General features: G+C 44.6%; 1 protein-coding gene across 4 annotated transcripts in view; it reads left to right on the plus strand.

Annotated features, from left to right (window-relative positions):
- The window catches only part of WIPI2 (WD repeat domain, phosphoinositide interacting 2), a 619,932-nt gene that overhangs the window by 366,907 nt on the left and 231,544 nt on the right, over positions 1-21,481 (plus strand). For all 4 annotated transcript variants that reach the window (XR_011302182.1, XM_069645520.1, XM_069645521.1 and 1 more), the window contains exon 7: positions 14,632-14,702. Coding sequence is in view for 3 of the 4 variants with exons in the window: in XM_069645520.1 (XP_069501621.1) it covers positions 14,632-14,702 (71 nt within the window). In the remaining variant the exon portion in view is untranslated. The remainder of the gene's footprint in view (positions 1-14,631; positions 14,703-21,481) is intronic.

Below are 21,481 nucleotides of genomic sequence, written 5' to 3' on the forward strand. Positions count from 1 at the left end.
CTATCCTTACACAAACTATGAATGTTCTCTTGGCCCTTGAATTACTTCATTAAAGTGGCACATGAACTCCTATTGGCATGTTTTCTAACACATTACTTTTAGTTGCCATTATTCCATCTGTAAATATTGTATTCTGTCTGAATTTGTTGACATCCACTTCAATTATGAAAAACGATATTTGTTTTTTGTATTACACATGAGTGTTTTTCCAGTGGCATAACACACACATTTTACTCTGCACAGGAGTACTTTTGCTAGATACTGTGCCAAATCTTGAAGTCTTGGACTAGTTGATGAGTTGTCTTTATAATAAGATATACATTCTTTTTGGCCTATGTGATTGGAAAAAGTGCTTGAAGATGCAACTTTTACAAAGATTTGTAAAAAATTGCAGTAGATGGAAAGCAGAAATTCCTTTCCAAACTCTATTCAGAGACAGTAGCTCACTAACTACGCATGCTCACAAAGTGACTTAACATATTAGTCATTTTCGCCCGTGGAAAATAATGTATGCACAGCAGCCAATCGGTTCCGCACATAGAGAAAAATAATTAGGGGGAACATTGGTGGTGTCTCTTTGGGAGGAGGGATGGCATTAGCTGATGACATTTTAAAATAAATAGCAGTTTTGCTAAAAGTATGTACTGTGTACTAGATTGTTAATGGATAATGTGTAGGAATAGGTGTTGGAGCTGTGCAATGGAATTTTTGAAGTTGAAAGTTCCTAGATCAGTAGAAAATGCAGTTCCGAACTGTCAGCGAAGCACGGATCTTAGCGTGAAGTGCGGACGGGTTCTCGGACACGTCAACATGCCGCACGCCAGCATATGATCATGTGGCAGATGTCGGGACGGTCCGCAATGAAGACAGATGTTCGTAGACGTCTATGGATGCAAAACTAGTTGAAATAGTTGCAAAAAGTGTATATAAGTGTAAAAAATGATTCTAGAAGGTGGGAAATGGCAGAGTTATAAGGTGACACTGTTCATTGGACACAAATATTGCTATATTGGGTAAGTATGTAGTAAAATAGCGTGTACTGATAAAAACACATGAAATTCACTGAAAAAACTTTGTTAAAGGGACGTTATGGTTAAGTTGCACTAATAAAAACCTAGGAAATTCGCCAGTTATGGTAAGCTAAGCAACCATAACTCGCGCCACCACCATGCACTGCTAAGACTAACACACAGGACATCAAAGATGACATCACAAATGTCATTGACATCACTAATGACCTCACATATCTGGGCCACTTGTTTTTGTTCACTGACATAAATAGGCCAGGTGGTTTTGTTCACGGACAGTCAGAATATTAAAATTGAAAAAGATGCTATATATCTAGATGTTAACCTTATGATATGTTCTTTAAGTACTCTGGTCTCAGCTCATGGTGCACATACATGGGAAAAGAAGCAGGCCTCAAACACACAATTCATTTGTATACATGAAGATAAACTTTGTCATTAACATTTTCGGATGGTGCTTTCCTCCTTACTTTTGTTTCCCTGTATGTGCCTCTCATGTGTATGCATTGTGGTTCTTCATATGTATTGTTTACACCAGCACAAGTGTTGTGAGTCTTGAATTGTTAGCTAGTTATTACATGTTTAACATTACTCAAAACTCTGATAAGGTAACATTCATTATTGTACAATCCAAAATTACAAGATTATAAATAGTGTACTTCTATGGTGCATGCTGCAGTCATTGCCTATGTTTATATATGATTAGCTTTCTGTATTAACAACAACACTCCAATACGATGCTTTTAGATGAGTACATTCTTTAATAGATTAAGTAGTTCATGATAGGTCTCCCGATCACCCCTGACATCTTGTTACCAACAATATAAACACAACTCGTTGTAGGGACTTTTCATCAAAATGTATTTCACATGTGATGTCATCAATGACATTTGTGATGTCATTTTTGTTGTCCTGTGTGTTAGTCTTAGCAGTGCGCGGTGGTGGCACGAGTTATGGTTGGTAAGCTTACCATAACTGGCAAATTTCTGGGGGTTTTTGGTTTTACTTGTAAGCATAACGTCCCTTTAACAAAGGATTTTCATTGAATTTCATAGGTTTTTATCGGTGCACCTTAACCATAACGTCCCTTTTAACAAAGTTTTTTCATTGAATAGAATCACATGCTGTGCATAGTCCGACATCCAGTGGTCACTGCGGAGTATTGCATTTTGTTTTTTGTAGTCGAAAAGGGGACGTCGACAAGGCTTGTCTGTAACACTATCCCTATAGTGACGTGCGGTGTACCCACAATCCCTCACGCCTCGAGGTACCTCATATTGTTTTTTTCCACCCAGATATTGGTCGCCTTTACGTGGAGCTCCTCGAAGAGACATTGCAAATTCATTTACTCGACCCTTGGTCGTTCTTTATTAATATCCATTACATAGATCTCTCCCTCGACGTAGCTGAGAAGCGGTTTCCTCCGCCGAGCAAGAATTTCAACGGCGGAGACGAGTCGGAGGAGATCCTTCGGTGCTGCCGAACACGTGGCCTGGCCTCGCCGGCCATAACACAGTAGGGAGAGTGGGGTCGTGGGACATTTCTTGTTTCCCTCTGAGAATGCCTTTCCCCTTCCTTTCCCTCGGGGTTGTTATCACAACTAAATATTTCCTCGGCTATGGAGAGGACACCCTTTAGGTTTTGCCCGCGGTGCAAGGGCAAGTTCACCTGGAAAGACGAGCATAAACGGTGTAACCGTTGCTTGCCCCTCGATCACAAGGAAGACAGTTGCGCGGCTTGTCAGCTTCTTAAGCCTAAGACTTTAAAGGACCGCAAGGTCAAGAGGTGGGCGGCCTACGCCATGTCGAGGTCCGATTCCTCACCCGCCGTGGCCGCCACAGAAAGTGACGAGGAACATGATAACCCGACATCCGCTTCGGAAGTCGTACACCCCTCGAAGGAGCGCTCGCGCTCTTCGTCGTCTGTCCCCGGCCCCGACAAGCTCGACTCACGCCCTGCTTATGGGGATGAACACCCCAGCGACACTGACGCACACAAAAGACACTCTCATAAACACAAAACCCACCGCTCTTCTTCGTTGAAGAAGAAAAAATCATCAATGCCATCGGAGACGCAGGTTCCACCGGCGTCGTCGGACCGTAAGGGTCTTAAGCCCCACTCGCAACCGCAAATGCGACCAGCAACTGGGCTTTCCATAGACAAGGGCACTACCCCCAAACTTCCAGACGAAGCGCTCCGTCCGAGAGCGCCCGTCGAAGTAGAACACGCGATGCCCGTAACGTCGAGACCAGAGCCCTCGACAGACAAATTAATTGCCGACAGCCTGGAAAGGATCTTCTCCACCGATAGCCAGAGGCGGACGCCGAAAGATATGTCGAATACCGCTCAGAAGGCTAGAGAAACACCGAAAAGGCCGGAAAGGAAGACAGGAACTTCCCCCTTCATCTAGAAGGACTCCTAGCCTGCCGGAAGGCTTTTCAGACGGCGACGGAGACCTTTCTTCGACGTTATGGGAGAGGTCGAAGCGTTTTCAGGCCGAATACCCTATTTCTCCCCCCCCTGCCCGACCACCCAGGGGTACCGCAGGAGACCCTGGAGAGACTACAGTTCTGTATGGAGAAGATGGAGAGGTTTATGGAGACCAAAAACCTACCAACACCCAAAAGGGCAAGAGAGGGACTTCAGGAGGACCCCAGGGCTAAATTCCCTAGGTTGTTTAATCCCTCCCAAGAGGATGTAGATTTATACGACCTCACTGGAGAGGACCCCCTCTTCCAGGAGGAGGACACATTTTTAGGCAACGAAGAGAAATAAAACCCAGAGGAGGAGGGTTTTGAAGGGAATACAGATATAGGTGACGGGGGCTTTGGAGAAGACCCACAGGAGGGTACTTCACAGCCCTGGCACTCCCCATCAGTGTTTTCTGACCCTGATGCCCTAAACCTGTCCCCTCCCAAGGACTCACCCACTAGGAACACGTCACCTATAGATGATCAACCTACATTTAATGCACTACTACGCAAGGCAGCAGCGCATTTCGAAATAGACACTGGGGAGATTTCTCCTGACATTGTTAACTTTGTGGAGAGGGTAATAAAGGAGAAACCCCCTGTCAGCCAAACCATTCCCCTCCTCGCCTCAATAAGAAGACTAATTATCATTTCACTATCTACCCCCGCGTTCGTCAGAGGGGTCAACCCGAGGATAGAAAAACGATTCAGTCCCTCGCCCTCAGACCCTTTGTACGTCAGGGGCCACTCTGTACCAGGCTCCCTAGTGGTGACAAATACAAGGAAAAGAGCAGGGGTCCCGCTGTCAACCAGCGAGGCACCACCAGATAAAGAAGGCAAAAAATTGTATGCCCTGGGGAAAAGGATCACAGCCTCTGCTGTGTTTTCCGCAAGGATTGCAAACAACAACTCCTTACTAGCAAGTTACGCAGATGCACAATGGAGCAAGCTACGTAAAGATGTTGAGGAGGTGCCAGAACCCCTACGTACATTGCTTCTGGCCACGATTGCTGAAGGGACCCTGGTCAACCAAAGCATCGTGAAAAACACTCTGGATGCTGCAGAAACAGCTGGCAGTTCCCTAGTACAAGGAATACTCCTCAAACGCCATATCTGGCTGCGTAATTCGGGGTTTAAACCTGAAAAACAAGCATCTCTAATCAACAAGCCTATAGAAGATGCCAACCTCTTTGGGAAGGCAGTTGATGAGGCACTAGAAACGGCAAAGAAAGAGTTTGACACCATCAAAACCCTAGACCAGATTTCTAGGCCTCCTAACAGACGTGGCTACGGCAATAGGCGCTTTTTTTGAGGCCAACGCCAGCAGCAAAATCAGCAGCAGCAGCAGTACTCTGCAAACAACTGGTCCCCTAACCAAGGAAACAGTGGTCAATACAACCAGAGGGGACAACTGTTAGGCAGAAACCTGTGCAGTTCCCTTAGGGACCACTGCAAAAGATTTAGGACTACAGGGGTTTGGCAGTAAACCCACTTGGTAGCAGCATGTACCACACAGATTGACTTGGTAGCTGTGGCTGAGCAGTCAGACTTCCCTCAAGAAGAGTTAGGCAGTATACAGAGCATACAAAATAGGTACAGAAATACAGTAGCACAAGCAAACACTGACCAGAGCTTGGTTGTAAAAGTATATCATTATTTAACACACACTTATAAAACACACTAGCACTAAATTGGTAAGATCATTTCAAAACACAATCACTATTATCATATGTACATCCCTGATTACTTGTTGGACAAGTCTTAGTTAACACCACTTATTTCCAGACAGAGGTGAGCGCTTAACGTTCGATGGCACTCCAACAAGTTAAATAAAAAGGGAGTGAAAAGCAGAATTATGGAAGCATACACACTAAACACTTTTTAACGAACCCCAGCAAGTTAGGAAGGCACAGCCTACTGGTGAGCAAGGAAGTTTAGGTGCCAGGCCTACTTTCCAGGGAGCCAGGCGCAAGATGCCCAAGATCAGACAGTTACACAGAGTCTTCAAAGTTTGTGGAGGTAGTTCGAAAAAGGTTTAGTTCAGTTCAGAAAAGTTAGCTAGGGTGTCCCAGGTTTGAGAGAAGAGGATTTAATACACCCCGTTCAAGCGGTTGCAAGGGAAGCCAGGCGGAACCCGGTACCTTAAATGGAGAGGATCCTCCAGCGGGGGCAGTTGTTCCTGGCAGCGGGTGCAAGCCACAGCGTCGTCCAGAGGAACAGAAGATCTCATCGTGGAGGAAAGATGAAGGTCGTTGCACTGCCAGGGAAGAAACCAGCCGTGGAGTTCTCCGGTACAAAGGTACTACCCTTTCGGTTCGCGGTAGTGGTGAAAACGTGGTATCCCGGTTGCCGGGGTGCTTGGCACAGGCAAGGCAGCCACGAGATGCTCCAGGTAGGCGAAAAGAAGGTAGACTGGTTATCCCCACCAGTCGAAGGAAGAAGACTCTTCGGGCTGGAGATCTCCTCTGTCGTTGGGAAAAGTGGTGAGACGGTTCAGCAGGGCTCCAACGGTGGTGTCGTTTGCAGGCCAGCTCAGCTTCTCCCTCCTCGGATTCTTAGGTCCTGTGGCGACTTCTGAAGTTCCAGTCCCCAAAGCCCTGCTTTTATGCAGCACACCCCCATTCACTCAGCCTACCTGTCAATCAAACATGCTAAGTGGTGAGCCGGCAGGCTCACCACTTGGGCCAATCACACAAGAGTGCAACTTGAGTTACCAAGGTAACTCAGTCCAGGGTGCCTAAACCCCCTCCCACACCCCCTGTGGTACCCAGACAGAGTGGCACCACTTTTGTAGGCTTCTGTGGAGAAGCCCGCCAAAAAGTGGAACAAAGGGCTCGACTTGCGTTGGAGTCACAGAAGAGAACACAAACGCCATTTTAGAATCGAGTTCTGGCAAAAAATACCAAACCGGCGAATTAATATTAAATAAATAAACCGGCGGTATGTTCGAGGCTATAAGCATTAAATAATTAAAGTTGGTAGCCTCAAACAATGGGAAAATCCCATAGGGATATATTTGCGGTCGAATATAAAAAGTAGTATCCACTGCCAAAACTCGATCGGGGGGACGGAGACGTGCCCCCCTCGAACAGACCCTGGGGCAATCGAATTGCCCCGACCAGTACGTCCACAATATGATGGTTTGTACTGGTTTCTGTTCATAATTTGGGACTAGCAAAGCCAATGGTGACTTTACATGCCCTGGGAGACAGTAGTCCGTCCCAGGGTATGGAGTCTATGTTGGGGGGGTCGCTACGACACCCCTGCATTACGGCATGGAGGGTGCTGTGTAACCCACATCAAAAAACACATGAGACCCTATGGAGTAAAAGACCCCATAGCCCATAAAACACATTGAAAGATAAAGGAACATCTCAAATCATGTCTAAGAATGGGAGTAAAAGAATCTCACTCTTAGCAGGAGAGAAAAAAATAAACCCCAAAAATCCAGCAAAGCTGCTGGGGGAGTCACTAGGTTTGGGAAATTAGCCTTGCAGAGAATTCTCCCTAACAACAACGCCGTGGCAAAGGGAGAGGTCAGGGTTCCACCCCCAGAGGCTCCCAAGCCACCAACACTAAATGACTTGAAGATTCAGGTCCCCTCCCATGCAGCGCCAGTCGGGGGCAGATTAACATCCTTTCTTCCAGCATGGGAGGGAATAACATCAGACTGCTGGGTACTATCAACCATAGCCCGCGGCTACTGTATAGAATTCAACAGTTCCCCAACATACAAGTCGACACATGACACCAGAACACCTCGCCATCCTTCTGCAAGAAGTGGACCAGCTACTGGAAAAAGGGGCCATAGAGGTTGTGCCTCTATCTCAGGTAACGGAAGGTATTTATTCAGTGTACTTTCTTGTACCCAAAAAGGACTTAACCATGTGCCCTGTACTAGATCTGCACCCAGCGAACAAATTTGTCAAACCTCAAAAGTTTCGTATGGTGACCTTACAGGAAGTGATCCCCCTGCTATCACAAGGAGATTACATGACAACACTGGACATGAAAGAGGCATACTTTCATATTTTAATGTTGCCAGCGCACAGGAAATACCTTAGGTTCATGATAGAGGGCAAACACTACCAGTTCAGAGCGCTACCCTTCGGCATAGCATCAACACCGAGAGTATTCACGAAAGTACTGGCAGTGGCCCACCTTCGCAGGTTGTCCATCCCAGTATACCCTTACCTCGACGATTGGCTCATAACAGGGGAATTCTTACGAAACATGCTTCTCAAATACCCAAAAGACTGTAGACCTTTTGTTCCAACTGGGCTTCTCCATCAACGCGAAAAAGTCCAGCTTAGACCCCAGCCAAATCAAACAATTCCTAGGGGCTCTAATTCGAACAAAGGATGCCCTCCTCTTCCCTTCCAACAAGAGGGTACAAAACATGCTGTTTCAGATCCCTCAATATGTGGCAGGTCGAGAGGTAACAGTACGCACAGCAATGCGCTTGCTAGGAATGATGGTGTCATGTATTTATTTGGTACCTCACGCGCGCCTGCGCCCAATGCAGTAGTGGCTCAACAGCCAGTGGTGTCAGGCCAGCGGACAATGGGACGATCTAGTGGTGGTCTCGTAGGCCTTGGTTCTCTCGCTACGGTGGTGGTCGAAGGAAAACCTTGTAATAGGGAAACCATTCGCCACCCCCACAGTGGAAGCCACTCTAACCACAGACGCATCGCTCACAGGATGGGGGGGGCTCACCTATCCCATCGGGCTGCTCACGGATTGTGGACTCTGAGCGTAGCATCCAAGCACATAAACTTACTGGAACTACTGGCCGTGTTCAAGGCACTAAAGGCCTTTCAGGCACACCTACAGGGGAAGACAGTGATGGTCCTCACGGACAGACCCACAGCCATGTACTACCTCAACAAGCAAGGGGGCACTCACTCTCCAGGACTGTCCAAGCTGTCCCAGAACATCTGGAAGTGGGCTCTCAAACACATGTTCCTACTGTCACAACATGTACCAGGGGAACTCAATCTGCTAGCAGACGAACTCAGCAGAGACTTCCCTCTGCCCTCAGAGTACGAATGGAGGTTACACGAAGACAGTCTTCGACGTTTTCACACAATGGGGATTCCCAGAAATAGACCTGGAGAACTCAGAATGCCAAGATTACGCCTCCAGGAACCCCCAGAACCAATCCAAGGGGAACGGTCTATCGATTCCATGGTCAGGGAAATTTGTTTAAGCTTTTCCCCCAACTCCCCTTCTCAACAAGATTGTGCACAAGATGCACCAGGAACAAGTTACCATGATATTAGTGGCCCCGGCAGCCATGGTTCGCTCACCTGATGGAGAGGTCTCTATCTCCTCCAGTGAAACTCCCCTGCCCGTACAACATGCTGTCACAGGACAAGGGCAGGACACTGCATCCATGCCCTCAGACCATGAACTTAGCAGCCTGGCTCCTGAGATCATAGAATTTGGACATTTACAACTCGCGCAGAGATGCATGGACATCCTCAGGGAGGCTAGAAAGCCTAACACTCATCACTGTTATTCTAGCAAATGGAAGAGATTTGTCATCTGGTGTAGAGGAAGAAACATCAACCCTGTTGACTGCTCTCCCACATAAATTGTTCTGTACCTGACCCATTTACTGGACTCGGGTCTAGTATTCAATTCTATTAAAGTCCACCTAGCGGCACTTTCTGCATACGCCACTTCCCAACTTAAAGTGTCATGGTGGAAAGTCCCAGTTATTAAAGCCTTCATGGAGGGGGTAAAGAAAATACACCCTCTGATAGCAAACCCAGCTCCCGGCTGGGACCTAAATGTGGTACTTACCAGGCTCACGGGCTCACCCTTTGAACCCATGCACAAGGCAACTCTTAAAGACCTCACTCTTAAGACTGCCTTCCTAATAGCTATCACCTCCATTAGGAGAGTAAGTGAACTACAGGCTCTTTCTGTTCTAGATCCCTTTGTAACAGTTCACAAAGATAAGGTGGTTCTACGCACACACCCGAGGTTTGCACCGAAATTCATCTTGAAATTCCATGTCACCCAGTCAATAGAACTACTAACGTTCTTTCAAAACCCTTCAAATTTGGGCGAAAAAAGCCTGCATACACTTGATGTGCACAGAGCTGTCATGTTTTATATGGAAATAACTAGACCACTGAGAAAGACTAATCAGTTCTTTGTCTCGGTGGCAGCAGGAAGAGAGGGAGATGCAGTCTCAAAGTCCACTATATCTAGATGGATTGTTCAATGCATCACTCTCTGTCACACTCTTGCTGAGAGAGAACTACCCTTCAAGCCAAGAGCACATTCTACTTGAAGCACTGGGGCATCCATAGCATTCATTGCAAATGTTCCCCTTGAGTCCATTTGCAAAGCGGCAACCTGGAGTTCTGTACACACCTTTACAAAATATTACTGTCTATATGCCCACTCTAGATCTGATTCCCAGGTGGGACAAGCAGTATTAAGACATCTTTTCTCTACTGTTCCTTCTCACAACCCACCTCCAACTCCGGGTACTGCTCGCTAGTCTATGCACAGCATTTGATTCTAAGCAGATTAACAAACATCAGAAGACAATGCATTACTTACCGTAAAAGCATTTCTGATGGTTGTATCTGCTTAGATTCACATGCGCCCACCCTTCCTCCCCGCTCGGATGGAAGGAACATAGACATCTTTTTATATATCTCTTTTCTATACTCACTCACGTCTAGAAGGCTCCCTCAGGGCAGAAAAAATACAAACAGAGGGACCTCGACGCGTGAGGGATTGTGGGTACACCGCACGTCACTATAGGGATAGTGTTACAGATACGCCTTGTCGACGTCCCCTTTTCGACTACGAAAAACAAAATGCAATACTCCACAGTGACCACTGGATGTCGGACTATGCACAGCATGTAAATCTAAGCAGACACAACCATCAGAAATGCTTTTACGGTAAGTAATGCATTGTCATGTGTATGTATATATATATATATCGATAAGAAAAAGAGGAGAAGGGGGACCGGACTCTCCGCGGGCCAAATGGAAGAACCAATGTGGAAAAAATAGCGCAGCTCACAGAAAAGGAGTGGTGCTGAATTTAATAATTAGTACAATAAAATGACAGATAAAACACAGCCGGAAAGGCAGCAGCAGCAACAACAGAGGCAGGACGCCCGTGGGCACGACCTGCACACAACGCGTTTCACCCTCAACTGAGCGCTTGGTCACGTAAAGGAAAAAAGGACCAGAGCACACTAATAACTGAAAAACGTAGTCCTTTTGCCATGTCAGTGGAACTGGATAAGTGCATGTGGGATATGGAATAAGTGGCAGCCATGTTGGAATAGGAAGGCAGCAATGACCAGCAATGGGAGCCAAAGCGAATCCCAGAGAAAATGATATAAGGGGGTGATTTATTTGAATATCTATGCGGTGCCTAGTGCACAAAATAAAACCAAAGGCCAAATAGATAGTTCAAGACTAGAAATTGTATGGTCTAAACCACATGGTCCATGCCAAGCACACCTTCAGTTCCACTGTGAAATCCAGTTTGGTTTGCAAATCCAAAAAGAAAAAGCCATAATCATAATATACATGCAATTGGTTGAATTAAGATTGCACACACAATTGAAAACATAAAATTACATGCATGGCAACAAATTAGGGCTAAAGACCACCATTTCCCTGCCCCATGATAGGATTGAAACAGCTCCTGCATGTGACTAATAACTAAACATCAGAATGATATTATGACACAGGCAATAGATAAAGTGCAAGTGCGTGCAGAAATAGCAGCATAATCATAATATACATACAATTGGGTGAGTTAAGATTGCATATACTATTGAAAGAATAAAAATGCATGTATGACAACGAATTAGAGCTGAAGACCACCATATTCCAGCCCCATGGTAGGATTGAAACAGCTCCTGCATGTAACTAATAACTGAACATCAGTATGACATTATGGCGCGGGCAATGGATACAACAAAGTGCAAATGCGAGCAAACATAGCAGCATCAACATGTGCAAATATGCAAGGCCAAGGAAGCAGCATCTGCATGTGTAAAATTGCAAAAGACAACTCTAACTAGAAAGGTGCATAGCAGCATCTAGATGTGCAAATATGCAAAGCCAAAATAGCAGTATATACATGTGCAAAAATGCAAAATACATCTTGCGCCATAAAATAGATGCATAGTAGCTGGAAATAGCAATGTTCATAATCCTAACAAAAGCTGGGGGAAGATGAAGTACAAATATAAGAGAAATGGCAGCCTCTATATATACAAATATACAAGACACGAATGGCGGAACTGGATAGCAGCAAATGAAGAAAACGAAAATTAAGAAAGCAAAGGACTACAGAGACATAATCAAAAAGAAATATTGAAGAGCTCATTTCCCACAGAATCGTGACTACAGCAGCTCAAGAATTAAACCAAATAAGTCTAAAAGAGAAAGAAAGGACCACCAATAAAATGAGGTGGAAAATAATACAGACAAGCCAAGGATTAAGTGAACGGAGATAAATGCCAAAAGGAAAACACCTAAACCAACAAAGGAATCAAAAAGCATCAGAGCAAAGAAAACAGCATATATATATATATATATATATATATATATATCTGGTTTAGTTGCCCAAGAACGTATATAGCTCCTCATCCAGGTTATGTCCTTTGGGAAACTTGGTGTCAAAGTCGAGAATAAATCTCATTTCCAATTGTCTTAGCTTTAAAACTCGGTCTCCACCCCTGGGATGAATAGGAATGTGTGCCACTGCAAAAAACATAAGCAAATTCAAGTCATTCTCATGTTCTTGCCAGAAGTGCTTGTCCATGGAGTACGCGGATCTGAGTTTTTAATAGCCCTGAGATGCTGCAAGATCCTTAATTTGAGCTTGCATGTGGTGCTCCCGAGTTGCCACCTCATGCAGGGACATGACAGGACGTAAACAACAAAAGCGGTGTCACAATTCATAGAGTACTTAATAGTCTGGTTACATTTAGTGACCGGATGTATAAAAGATTTGCAGACAGTGGCATGAGCACAGGCTTTACATTTAGAGCATTTGGTAAAGCCAATGGGGGAGACCGCCAGCCAAATGGTAAGGGAAAGACTTATAATTTGGAGTGGGGTGCGATGTGAGGAAGGACACACATCCTGAGGTTTTTTTTTTGTTTTTTTTTACCATCCCATTGACCTGTGGTAGCCATGCTAGTCCTGTTGGTCATTAACATCCCCTACGCATTAACCCCCCTCGCCCCCCCCCCAACCTCAACAAAATCCCACTTTACAGGTATATTTTAACCTGCTCTGTCGCACAGTACAATCAACCTGTTTTTATGGAGTTGGCATTGTGCTTTCTAATCAGTCCTCTGAATTGACTTAAAATGTCCCCTGTAAACCTGTAAATCCGCTCCTGGTGTAATAGACCTATCTTAACTGAGTGTGACTTCAGCCACTTGATTTTATAATCCTAGTGTGTGCTAATATCTGTGTTTACTGAATTTGGCCAACTCTGCAGTTTTGGCTCTTTTATAGGCATGTGCCAGTCACTGCCTTCCTATGCCCAGGTACTTGCACCATTTGCCAGCGAAACACATAGGACCAGGTACTCGGGATGCCCACGTTCCAGTTTTGTAATCCTGTTTGTTGCGGCGCTGCAGCACATAGTATTTCGGAACTCGTATGTAGGCCTCCTTAGGACTGTCCAAGAGATGGAAAAATGTACATGTCGTGTCTGTTATAATACCAATGCTGTTCCATCTATCCAACCTAATGAAAATGAATTAAACACATTTTGAAAGTATCCATTGCAGGGTTCGAAATTGCCAGGATCTGGGAACTATTTACCTCCTGGCTTTCTAGCAAAGGGGAGCCCGGTTAGCTTGAAACCAACAGCTACCAGGAGCTACTTTTGACTCCTGGGGCAAGTGGTGCCATACAAACCTAGCTTTGTGATATTAACTATGTATGTAAAGAACACACTTAAGGGACATTTAGAGCATATTGGATAGCATGAAATGGACAAAAAGTTAGTTTGTATCTTGTGCAACGTTAGATTTTCTGCACAGTCTGTACTTGCTCCTGGTTCCTCAGAGTTATCTCCTTGCTAACTGGTTATGCCGGATACCCATGAGCTGCTTATTGCTCCTTTTCAACAAAGAGAGAGAGAGAGAGAGAGAGAGAGAGAGAGAGAGAGAGAGAGAGAGAGAGAGAGAGAGAGAGAGAGAGAGAGAGAGAGAGAGAGAGAGAGAGAGAGAGAGAGAGAGAGAGAGAGAGAGAGAGAGAGAGAGAGAGAGAGAGAGAGAGAGAGAGAGAGAGAGAGAGAGAGAGAGAGAGAGAGAGAGAGAGAGAGAGAGAGAGAGAGAGAGAGAGAGAGAGAGAGAGAGAGAGAGAGAGAGAGAGAGAGAGAGAGAGAGAGAGAGAGAGAGAGAGAGAGAGAGAGAGAGAGAGAGAGAGAGAGAGAGAGAGAGAGAGAGAGAGAGAGAGAGAGAGAGAAATATGCTGATAAGCATAAAAGTAAAACATTTTAAGAGTGAAAGCAATTCAGTTTATAAAGTATGGCCAGGTAGTACCTTTATGGGAATAACTGACAAGTGCCTTTCTATGCCTACACTAATGTTAAAACCATTGTCTTTTCCAAAGTTTGCTTTCTCGTGTTCGGGTTTAGCGGTTTGGGATTTTTTTTGTAGCCATTTGAGCGCCCAGATTTCATTCAGTGATCAGCAAACGTTTCTTTTCTTAATGCTGGTGTTGATGAGCTACTCCTTTTCAAATAATATGCTTTCATAAAGGTTATGCTTTAGTTAAACTCTACATCTGTTTAATCTTTTTAATATACAATCATATCCACTTTGAGTGGCACTATCGATCTTTTTCCATAGGTTTAATAAACCCCTTTCCCAATGTAAAGTTAGGTCAAAATAACCCCGATTGGCAAACTGCTTGATGTTCTGCAAGTCAGGCTGCTATATTTCATCAAAATGGGCAGGTAAAAGTTCTCCTTCGTTTGGGCTAGAGGTTGCGGTCTGTAAGGTCTGAAGCAACATCTCAATAATGAGTTGTGAAAAATTTCAAATCTCAACGACTGTCCTCTGTTCTTTGGTGACTTAGCGTGCAAGACTGAGAGATTTTATTTCTTCCTCCTAGGGGACCGTGATCAGAGTGTTTTCCATTCCAGAGGGACAAAAACTCTTTGAGTTCCGGAGAGGAGTGAAGAGGTAAATATAGTCTCTTCTTTCACATAGCTTTCTTTGCTTAAATTGAGTTACGTTCAGACGCCTCCATAGCAAATCTTCTCATACATGCTTTATTTAAACGTGTGGTATTGTTTTGATGCAGTCAACCTATTCACTTCCAGGTGTAATCATTCTCTTCATTGCTACCATGTCTTACTTCGCAGACCATAACTACTGCATGCCCTCTACTTTCATAGGTATTTTATCACCTGTAGGGATGCGATACCAGTCATTAATGCTGACAGAAAGAACCAGAAGACAGGCCTTCTCTGTCAACGCCCTAGTATCTGGACCTCCACCTCGTCAATACGAGGCTAGCCCCTCAGCTTCTTCATTTCATGAAGGGGCTCAAGACCCTCCTATTTAAATGATGGCTTTCCATAACACCCAGGCCCACCACAATGCCTACATAATTTGAGCTTGCACGATCTGCTCCCCACAATTTGAAATATTGCCCGTTCTCCCTTCCCTAATCCTGTTTTACCTCCCCACCCCTGTCGCTCTGATTCCCGAAGCTATGGCTACGCTCATTAAATACCCAAATGATAATAGTTTGCCTTATCGGGTCCCCACTAATCCTGGGCTAACTTCTTCCCATAGGGTAGGGTGAAATTTGCATTGTATTTTGCTTATGCTGTTTTGCTGTACAAATGTAATATGGTATACCAGAATAGATGCAGCAAAAAACTGGCACACTGCGCTGAAAAAATAAAATATGTTCATGATTTTATGCACCCAAGCAAATATTTTACAATTACGTGTATCTTGTTGCGGTAAGAATCCATGGTGAACTGAGTTTAGAAACTGTGGAAGCAAATGGCAGAAAGCACATTGCCTACCAATTTCTACATGTGCTTTGTGCGTGGGTTTGTTGGGAAATGTTGCCAAGCCTCATGCCTGGGTTTCAGCCATAGGTTGTGGTCCGCTTTGTCCTCTACTTCACTTAGACACTTTGCTTAGGTCCGTTTAGCATCCCTTGTTTGGTACAAACCAGGAGATCCCTTGCCGGCCTCGTGTAGCTCTTGCTTAGATGGTCAAGTCGTGGCTCCCTAGAGCAGGCTGGGACTTCTCCTAGGGCTTGTGGCGTGCTTCCCGGGGAAGGACAGCCACCTTATGTGCTTGGTGGTCTTTCCTAAAGTTTCTTCTCAAATAGACCTTCATTCGTTTCTCAACCCATCCCTGTAGCAGCGGTGCTTTCACCTTTGCTATAATGTATCAGATTGTCACACAGCCCCTCTTACTTTTTTGGTGTAGTCTAAAATCTTCATTGCAAACTGCCTTCTTTAGATATTGTATAATGACCTTGCAGGTCCGTGTTTGGACAAATGCTTAGACCCTTGAATGGAAAAAATAGTCCCAGTCACTAAATTCAAAGACCTCCATCTGTTTGGCTGTATGTGAGACTTGTAATTTAATAATGAATCCATCTGTTGTCATCATGTTCTCATAAATATTTCCGCCTTTATAATAGTTTTGAAATCTGCTAGAATGGCTTGGGAAGATTCAGGCTCTTTCTGCTGAGAAATCTTTAACTTTTTTTTATGAATTTGGCTGTTCCAGGCGGTGCCTGAGCCAGCCTAGGCCAGGTGGTTGGCCCTTCTCGAATTTGAAGCCTCCCAAAGCCAATAAATGGGTTAAGACCTTCCTGTTTGCCCTGAAAGAAAGATCACCTTACCTGGCAATAGTCCTCCCCTTCCTCCCTCCTCTGCTAAAACCCACAGTTGCTGAGATTGGTGAGATTTGTGGCCAGTGTCCTTATCCTCCCGGGTCCTGGCCTCCCACACAACCAATCTCCTTCAGCCTCTGCCTGCACCTAGCACTTGCCTTGGCACCCACTGGCCTATGCCATCACAGGCCGGCACTTATTTATTGGCAGTTGACCACTCTCACCAAGTCACTTAACAGCTGCCTACTCCTTAGCACTTCTCTCTGTGGTACGCCTATCACTTCTCTTTCTCTCTGCACTTGCACGTTCTGAATGCTCACAAGTCCTAGTAGGTCTGCCTCTATCTTTCATTGTTATATTTGCTTTTCACTCCCATGTTCCCATCCGGTTGCCCTGTGGGTGCTTTGAAACACAATTTACGCGCAATAAATAAAATAAATACATGTGGGGATACAGTTGGCATGGAAACCATTGCTTATTGTTTTGAGAGAGAGGGATGATGAAGGGGCATACCCGCCATCTGAACATTGTGCAATGTTGATTACCAATTTGCTTAATGCCTAACTGTAGCCCAGCTCCCTGGGTGAAGATCTGGGAGACCCTCTCCATGTAAAGGATTGTGTTCTTGGTATCGAACTGTGCGCTAAGCAAATCCAGTTGAGGATGGTGTTCATCAAATATGTTAGACTGACAGCATGTCTACCCAACAGACCTCAGTTATTTGACATTGTTAAAGTCTGCATATGTGTCCTCCCACTCGGCATCTGGATTGACCTATGGACCTCCCCTTTTTGTCTTTTGAGCTTTAATGGACACATGTATTTCATTCAACCCCTATAGAATACACCAAGACACTTTTTATCCTGTGTTCAATATTCTGTTTTAACATGTTATGTGCAGGGTGCAAACTTTTAAGTTCCAAGCTACTAGCCAGCCATGAAGTAATTCACCCCCTCAATTCTATACATGCAGCACACAATTTCTTACTCACAAAGAGTCCATTACTATTGGCGAGTGCACATTTTTAACCCCGATTATGAGAACACATGCTGTATATTATGTCCGGAAGTGACATCACACACCCGATAACATCACAGGAAGTGATGCCATATGACCTATGACCCTGGTAACATCACATGAAATGACATTGAACCCCAATGCTATTACCTGAAGTGACTGACTGGTGTAAAAATATAAGCAAACTTATATTTCATAAAATCCCAAACTGGAACTAAAGGAGATTACTTTTTAGATACCAGGCGCATTTTCTCTAGGCTGCTGCCTTGACATAACATGGACAGGGTCATATTAAGGCAGAGGTGAACCAAGTAGAACCAGCATATGCACGGGCCACTGCCATGATATGCCACTATAGCCTTATATGGCCATTTACCATGAACTTATACAATTATTGCTGCACATGTCGGGTATAGTAATGATGGCCTGAGATAGGTGGGAATAGGGCTGCAGGTAAAATGGTCGCTTGGATTTACATGACCCGAAGTTAGCAGGAGGTGCCTATGAGGATGCAGATGCTCTTAAGAATAAGTGCTTACATTGGTTTAGGGTAACCAGGGGTTGCTTCTCTGTCATTGAGAAGGATTTCGTAAAATGTGTCACTGGGATTACTTCCCAACTCCGGCACAGACTACATTGAGGTACATTTGAGCTCTTGGCAACTGGTGGAGGGCATCTTAAGTATTGATTTGTGTGTATTTCTCCCAAGGGGTGTAAAGATCATGGTTCGTTCCCAGCAACATTTTGAACTTAATTTCAGACAAAGCTACCCTAAACCGTGGATCTTAAATTATGGAAGACTAAATAGGAATGTTGAGATAGCCAGCGATAAAGAGGCTTGTGTAGAAAGAAGTGGTGTGAGATCATCCTCTGATTTGGACCAGATAGATTGACTGGGGGAGATAGTGACTGAGGAAACCATCGACAGACCCCTAAAAACTCTCTCATGGAACACAGCAGGCCTAAAATGAGTAATTATGGATCCGGCCTGGTGTGACTGTGAGACAGTACCAGGTTTTTTATTTTTCAGGAAACATGGGCTCTGGACCCGATTTGATTTCCAGGGCTATTTAAATGTTACGGCCCCAGCAAGCAAAGGTCCTATAGGAGGATTGACGGGAGGTCTGCAGATTTGATATGATGTGAGATTGGATTGGGAGGTGGCCCTTATCGAAACTGGCTCTTCAGGTTTACAATTGTTGGCCGTATCTACAAAATAGGGTGAACGGTTCTTGCTCTTCAACTTGTATAATAGACCAAGTGTGGGCACCGGGCTGGAGGTCTTACTGAAGATGTAGGAACTGAGTAACTCTAAAAAAAAAAAAAACCTTGATTCTATAAAGTCAGTATACCTTGGTGGCAGGGGATATGAACTTGCAGATAGAACCATTGACAGCTACTGAAGATCTTTGGGAAGACCAGGATATGGCCTGGTCAATCCCACCATTGCTGTCCGCCATGCCCCCACGCCCCCAAAAGATCTCATAAAGTGGCGGTGGAATCCGCATGTATTATCGCAAATTTAAATCTCAGAGCCTGCAACGGTAGATTGACAAGCGACCAACCTGCTAAAACACCATTTAGAGGCCCGACTGCAGCTTCTCATATTGATTTCCTACTTCTAACTGGTAGTAGCTGGTTTAGAACCAGGGATCTAGCTGTAGTTGATAGGAATGAGTGATCAAAACCCTCTCATATTCAAATCATGCATAGGGGTTGGTGAACCCAGTGGGCTGAAGGGACCAATGAGTATCTAAAGTATTGCTATAGATGGTCATACCAGCAAAACTATCAAGTGGGCTGATTGGTTTGGCAAGGAATTAAAAGGGGAGGCATGTGCAGCAATTGTAGATGATGTGGGGGGGTATCTGCAATCCTAAATTATTGGCTAGTGCTATAGCCGCCGAATTTGAGACCTTGGACTTGAACCTAATGTCATTTCTTACCAAATCAAATGAAAAAATAAAAAAAAGGGTGCTGGTGATAAATCCCTGTTCTGTGGCTAAGAGTGTTTTAGTCAGATGTTCTAGATCAGATCACATTCTGGATAAAAGTGCACTCAGATCCCTAAGAGTAAATTATAAACTGTTAGTAAAGAGGAAAAAAGGGGCATACGTAAAGGCCTTCTGGGAAGCATTATATTTGGCTCTAGATGAGAGGTACACAATTAGATTTTGGAAACTGGTCATGCCAAATGTGCTGGATGGTGAGCGAACCTGCGTTGTTGCATGTCAGGAACTGTATGGAGGAGCCATTTCTCCAGACAATATGCAGCCCCTGAGAAGATACACCTGTTGGCCAAAATGTATGGATTGGCCCCTCCTTCACCTGAAGAGGTCTTGTCCATCTAGGGAAGAGGTGGAACACACACTGGCCGCTCAGAAATCGGGGAAAGCTGATGGCCCCGATTTGTTACTTGACCATCGAGGCCCCAATTTTGACCAGAGTTTTTAATGCAGCTTTACGCTCAAGGGAAGTCCTTAGAACATGGATGGAGGCAACAATAGTGCCAGTGTACAAAAAAGAAGGAAGAGAGCATCTGAGAAATTACCACCCAATTTCGTTATTAGATTGTGATGAAAAGACATTCTGGAAGGTGTTTAAAGTTAAACTACAAAGATGGGTGGATGACTTGGAGATTAGGGATACGCCATTTTCTTAGACATTAGCACGCCCTTTGACTCAGTGCTATGAGGTTTTGTGGCAAGTTTTGGAAGGGTGGAAAGCACCGGCCGCCTTAGTAAATGCAATTAAATTGCTGCTTGTGGAGACAAAGCCCTCAGTCCGTTATTGGCTAGGAGGGGGAAAATCTGAATCTTTTGTTGTCCAGAAGGGAGTCCGCCAAGGATGTGTATTGGCTCTGCCCCTGTTTTCTATATATATATTGAGGAAATAGTGTATGCCTTTGAGGTGGGTGCCTTGGATGAGCCTAGAATTGCATCCAAGAGGTGGCCAACCCTCCTCTTCGCAGACAATGCAATAATTCTTGCCACGTCACCTAAGGGGTTGAAAACATCGCTTGACATCTTTATGGGAAAATGCAAGGAGCTTGGGCTTGATTTGAATGTTAATAAAAACAAGTTATGGTTTTTAAACCACAGTTCGCCAAGCCCTGCCATTTGAACATAGAGGGCTTAAAACTGGGACAAGTAAAGCTTTTTTAATAACTTGGGGATTAGGTTTAATGAAACAGGGTGGGGTGTGGGGGGGATGTTCGGACCACCTCCTTAAAACCAAAGTTACCTTAAGTAAATATAGCCAGGGATCTACTCCTTTTTTAAGGATCATGCACCAGGGAAAATTTCACCAGCACTGGAATTAGTTGAAAAACGGGCCTTACCAGCAGCCCTTTATGGTTCTGAGATCTGGGGATATTCTAATACAACCTTATAATCTCCAATTGAAAATAACTTTCAGAATAAGTTATTGTTCATTCCGAAAAATTCCCCGACTTCATTGGCTATAGCTGATCAGATTGCACTTAGACCTGCATTATATTTGCTAGGACTTTAGACCTCTTCAAGTTTAATTCCCTATAGAGATGCCCTGAGGAACTTTCTACAATTGGAAGGTTCAAAGAGGTTTGTTTGGATAGTTCATGTAAGAGAATTGTTGTGCAGACTGAACGCCAAATCCTTATGGGACAACCCTCTTGAGTGTCAATCAAGTCGAACTCAAAGTAACTGCTAAGAGTAAAGCCTTTAAATAGCTAGAGGTACTGAGGTGCTCACTGAAGAATGGCCCAGAATTCTTGCCTTGTAACAGGATGGGAAAATGTAAACACATGCCAGATGAAATTCGGCTCTCCCCTCCCCCACTCCCCTAGCCCCCACAAAAGTTCCTTATATATCAGTCTAGGCTTGGGATCTTGCATTCAGCCTGGTAAGATCTGGCAAATGCCCCCTCTGCATTTATGCTAATTTGACCTTTTCACAAGAGCTAAGAAGTAGATATTTCAAAGCTGTATTGATTGAAGCAAGGATGAGGAACACTTGAGAAGCCTGCACATAGGAGTGGAAAGTTGTGTTTGCCTCCGCTAGATACGTGCATCATACCTGGCTATTAAGAAGGAAGATGA

This window comes from Ambystoma mexicanum, chromosome 2p, assembly GCF_040938575.1.
Source record: "Ambystoma mexicanum isolate Mex_15411 chromosome 2p, UKY_AmexF1_1, whole genome shotgun sequence".
NCBI classification, from domain to species: domain Eukaryota; kingdom Metazoa; phylum Chordata; class Amphibia; order Caudata; family Ambystomatidae; genus Ambystoma; species Ambystoma mexicanum.